At 46.5% G+C, this 5,000-nt stretch overlaps 1 protein-coding gene across 1 annotated transcript in view; it reads right to left on the reverse strand.

Annotated features, from left to right (window-relative positions):
• The window catches only part of LOC115561537 (calsyntenin-2), a 227,159-nt gene that overhangs the window by 61,420 nt on the left and 160,739 nt on the right, over positions 1-5,000 (reverse strand). Inside the window, exon 5 of the mRNA XM_030381674.1 lies at positions 1,921-2,070. Within this exon, the coding sequence (XP_030237534.1) occupies positions 1,921-2,070 (150 nt within the window). The remainder of the gene's footprint in view (positions 1-1,920; positions 2,071-5,000) is intronic.

Below are 5,000 nucleotides of genomic sequence, written 5' to 3' on the forward strand. Positions count from 1 at the left end.
TGACATTTGTGAAACAGTCCGCTCCATATATTCCAACTACTAGTCCTATTAAATATCCCTTGATCTGTACCCATGACCGCTCTCTCTCCCCACACTGCATCCACACAGACCTCTGAGCGACAACTGCTCTTTACAATCCATCAGGATCATGTATGTGTGTGTGTGTGTGTGTGTGTGCGTCTGTGTGTGTGTGTGTGTGCGTCTGTGTGTGTGTGTGTGTGTGTGTGTGTGTGTGTGTGTGTGTGTGTGTGTGTGTGTGTGTGTGTGTGTGTGTTGTGGCTTGCCAAAACGATATCTTCAAAATTACAGAATACACACACGCAAAGAAAAGTGCAAATGGATTTCAAAAGAGAGGATTAGCAGGGAGCCTTAGGAGAAAAGTCTTAATGTCACTCTGCACACCCACGGCAGTCTAGCTGGGGTGTGTGTGCGCGTGCGTGTACGTGTGTATGTGTGTGGTTTTGTGTGTTTGGGCGCTAAACTTGTTCACATGCCCAAACTGTCCATGTATTTATCTGGGTTTAGTAACAAATAGGTTTGTGTCTGTGTGTGCGTGCGTGCATGCATTTGGTGTGTGTGTGTGTGTGTGTGTGTGCGCAAATGTTTTTGTGTGATGTTTTTCTTCTCTTTTCTCTATTCCTCCGTGGTTATGGTTTATTATGCTATTATTATTTAATACAATAATACCTACATTCGGGACAAAGAACATTAAAAACACATATATTATTATTTTCTTAAATGTATAAATGGCTGAATTTTCCTTCCACCCACCGCGTGCACGCCCCTCCCCCCCAACCTCCCCCCCACCCCCCGGCCCACTCTCGTCCTGCGCTGGGATCCGATGTGACAGGTGCAAATTGAATCTGCGTTTATCTCGAGTGCCGTTTGTGTTATCGCCGGCACCGTCGCCGTCGCTGTTGTCGTCGTCGTCGTCATCGGCGTGGCGACACTGATGCCAGACACTCGTCTCTACTGCGTTGCACCCGGGCCCTTGTTCCGGCTCCCGCGGCGGCGCTCTGATGTGCTGAGCTCGCCGCCGAGCCGCTCACGCTAAAGTGGTGTTGATCACAGCACAGAGAGTTGACAGGCCAATTCCTCCAGAGCCAGGGGAAGAGCAGGCAGAGAGGGGGAGGGAGGGAGGGAGGGAGGGAGGGAGATGTTTGTGTGGAGCAGGGGGGAGAGGAGTAAGAGATATAACGGACAGGACGCATTGACGCGCAGATATGCTTAATGGAGAGAAATGAGGCTGCGCACACTCCCACAAGGAGAGGTGAGGACTGCCGCACATGCAAATGTGTGGCTGTTGTGCTCTTAAATAAAGAGATTTACGCACATACGTACACACACGCACACGCATATGCACACAATTATTCATTGCTTTATCGCTGTCCTTTCTCTCACTCTTGCTCACACACACAGTACACACACGCATACACACACAAACACACAAAAAAACATACACACTCACACACACATACACACACTCAAACACACACACACACACACACATACACACTGAATAATTACAGTGTTTTCCATGAGCCAGCCTTTACTTTATCATTGACCTTTCTGTCTCTCTCCAACCGTCTCTCTCTCTCTCTCTCTCTCTCTCTCTCTCTCTCTCTCTCTCTCTCTCCCTCTCTCTCTCTCTCTCTCTCTCTCTCTCTCTCTCTCTCTCTCTCTCTCTCTCACACAAACACACACACACTCACGCACACATACACACCCCAGTCACACACACCAGTCACAAACACCAGTCACACACACGCACGCATGCACACTAGCACGCATGCACGCACACTCACACACACACACACACACACACACACACACACACACACACACACACACACACACACACACACACACACACACACACACACACACACACACACACACACAGAAATATGTAAGGCCTACCTTGCCAGCCGGGCTTGCAGACGGGTTTGACGTCGATGCGGACGGGGGCACTGACCAGTGCCCTCTTCTGGCCGCAGTCCCAGGCCGTCACCTGGATCTCGTACTGCTGCTGCCGCTCGTAGCTCAGCTTCTCCGTGTTCCGGATGTTACCTGCAGGGCAGGGGGGGTAGAGGAATCTACATTGAGGACGGATGAACACAGACCCTAGCCACGCGTCAGAAAGTGGTCCACTTGCAGGTGGAGTGAATGTGAGCGATTGTTTGTTAGGACCAGACCCATGTTATGTTTAGTAAAACCAATTTGGTAAGGGTTCAACCTACAAACTCATTTCCACAGAAGATGTACGGGAACATCATTGAGTCCTGTTTTTTCATGCCTTGCATTCCTAAGCATATAGAGCTTTGCTGTGGAGCCCCAGTGTCACCCACAGTGGCTAAAGAGCAGGACCATGGATCATCTCATTCTTAGGCTACACCCAATCAAGTTTTCAATCCGAAACGATGTAGGCTTTCACACCTGAGCTGTTGAATCAGTTGTAATCTAACCCTGGAGCGTTTCACCTGATGTAGGTTGGTTTTATGGTGTTTTGTGGTGAGAACTCTGGTTTGGACCAAACAGACATACTCTGGTTTGCTTGAAGATGGGGGGCTGGGTCTACTTCCAAGTTAACTGTGGTGTAGTTTGCTTTCGGTGAGAACGTGATTCAACCCAGCTATAGGAAGCTAACCTTTAAAGTAATGCATTTTGCATTTTATACATTGTACACTGGTAATACCAAACATGTCCAGCCAGGTATACTTGAATATTTCCTCTTTTAAAAAGACAAGGTCAAATAAGGAGGTGAAACCACTGATGCTACACATGGTTGGACATCTATATAAAGTTACTGCTTGTAGTCAATCAGTTACCAAAAAGTCACAAAAAAGTTTTGTAATTATTCAGTGGCATAATTATTTAAATGGTGTTATTTTTCTTTTGTAACACCAAAGCAAAATGAAAGTAACCTTAGACCAGTCCAATCGACAAACAAACAACTCAAACTTGAAGCCTTTGTCGTTTCAATGTTTGGGGTGTCTTAAAATGTCCTAAAAATGCAACAAGGTTTCAACCTCATTATCGAATCGGACGGGTCTTCAAATGTGTCAGCGTCCTAAAATAAAGGAAAAGCAGTGCACAACTAGCACTATTGTTAGTCTCATCTGCACGCCCACAGAACAGCTATACTTTGTGGATCACAAATCTAAAGCTGGAGAGCAGACAGACTCAGCTTTAAGATACCTCTGAAGGGTGTATTCTGCCACAATGTTTTATCAGGGTAACAAACAAAAAGGGATGCACATGATATTGCACACGTTGCTAATATTTTAAAGAAGACATTAGAAGGATATTCCAAACTTGAATTGAAGGGGTGTTGACAGGGGAGACCGCAGCCCCGCCCTAGCATAAAATGAACCTGAAATTAGCGTTTCAGGGGTTGTGGTACATCGCCTAACTGCACCTTCACTTAAAGGAGAAGGTACAGTTGGGCATGGTACCACAACCCCTGACATACCGGAACCCCCTGCCCATACCTTCTCCTTTAAGAGGAGGTGCAGTCGGGCGTGGTCCTGCACTCTGGGTGGAGCACTGGGCACAGCGATGCTGACATGGATGTAGAGCAGCCGATGAGTTCATCAACAATTACACAGAACCTTTTAATAAATCCATGCTACAATCTGGCAACGAGCAGGAAGACAGAAACACACATCAGTAAGACAAAATAAGTTCAGCGTGAAGCAAACCCCCTGGGTTGAGAAGGCATTCATGTTAAATTTCTAGCCTCAATGATTTTCCCCCGCAATTACCAAAAACTAAGTGTCTAAACTAAACTAACTACGACTTTATTAGTTTGAGTTAGTTCAATTGTCTTGTTTCTTGAACTTGAAAGAACTTGAAACAACATTATTTATATGTTCATAAATAGCCGTTGTATTGAATTGCTGCTTTTATTTGGATGAACAATGTTTTTATTTAAGATAATTGCTCAGACCTGAACGTGGTATCATTGTTATTTATATAAAGATGAAAAGGGGCCGTGTCTGAGTAATCTTCCTCAGCTGTGATAGGTGAGTGTTTGACCGATCACATACCGATCGCCCTGCAGGTGCACACGAGGTCCCAGCCAGCCATATATTCTGTGTTGGAGCTCATTCCAAATTAATTTGCAGTCCGTTATCTCCCCCTCCATCATTTATTAGCGGTGGCCTGCTCTGTGTTATCCACTGCTAAATATTGTGATGAACTGAGCTCAGTTTGAGCCACAAAAGTCTGGATACAGATCAGTGGTGCACTCTGGGTCAATGCAATTCAAAAGGCTGGGGAAAAAAACGCTACTCGGTGGTGAAATGGATATGTAATAGATACTGAATTATGCAGTACGAGAACTAGCTCTAAATTATAGTCTAATTCAATGAATAAAGTCATCTAAAACAACTCAAGCACTTTGCCTCAAAGCTGTGAAGGGAAAAGCACGTTCCTAAAAAGAAAACATGTTTATTATAATGATATTTTAGCTGTGGTACTTTCGTTTTACTTCCAAAGTCACTCTTATCTGCCAAAATATTTTTGGAGTAATTTCAGGTGTTGGTGTACATAGATGTTTGTGTGTGTGGTATGTGTGTGTGTTTGTGTGTGAGTTTCTGCGCGCGTGCCTTTTAGGCGTGCAGGGTGCTTGATGGCACAGAGTACGAGGCACAGCTACCCCCCCCCCCCCCCCCCCCCCCCCCCCCCCCCCGGCCGCACGGTGACACATGGCACCACGTCTGCACTACATGAGCCGTGATTGTTGCGGCTTGGATCCTGGTGTTACAAACCAAAACTGTCGCAGTCCCGGATCCAGCTGACTGAAGTGACACAGGTCAGGCCACGAGCAAGGTGGGGACGGGACGGAGGGGAAGGGAATAGTGGGGCTAACACGCGGTTAGCCCCACTTTGAGCTAGCTGTCACCTTAGGGCCCCACAATGAGCTAGCTTTTACCTTAGGGTTCCTGAACGAGTAGCACAGCGAGAAGGAGGACAACTCTTGAAGGCCCTAATGCCAT

Source organism: Gadus morhua, chromosome 16 (genome assembly GCF_902167405.1).
Source record: "Gadus morhua chromosome 16, gadMor3.0, whole genome shotgun sequence".
Lineage (NCBI taxonomy): Eukaryota > Metazoa > Chordata > Actinopteri > Gadiformes > Gadidae > Gadus > Gadus morhua.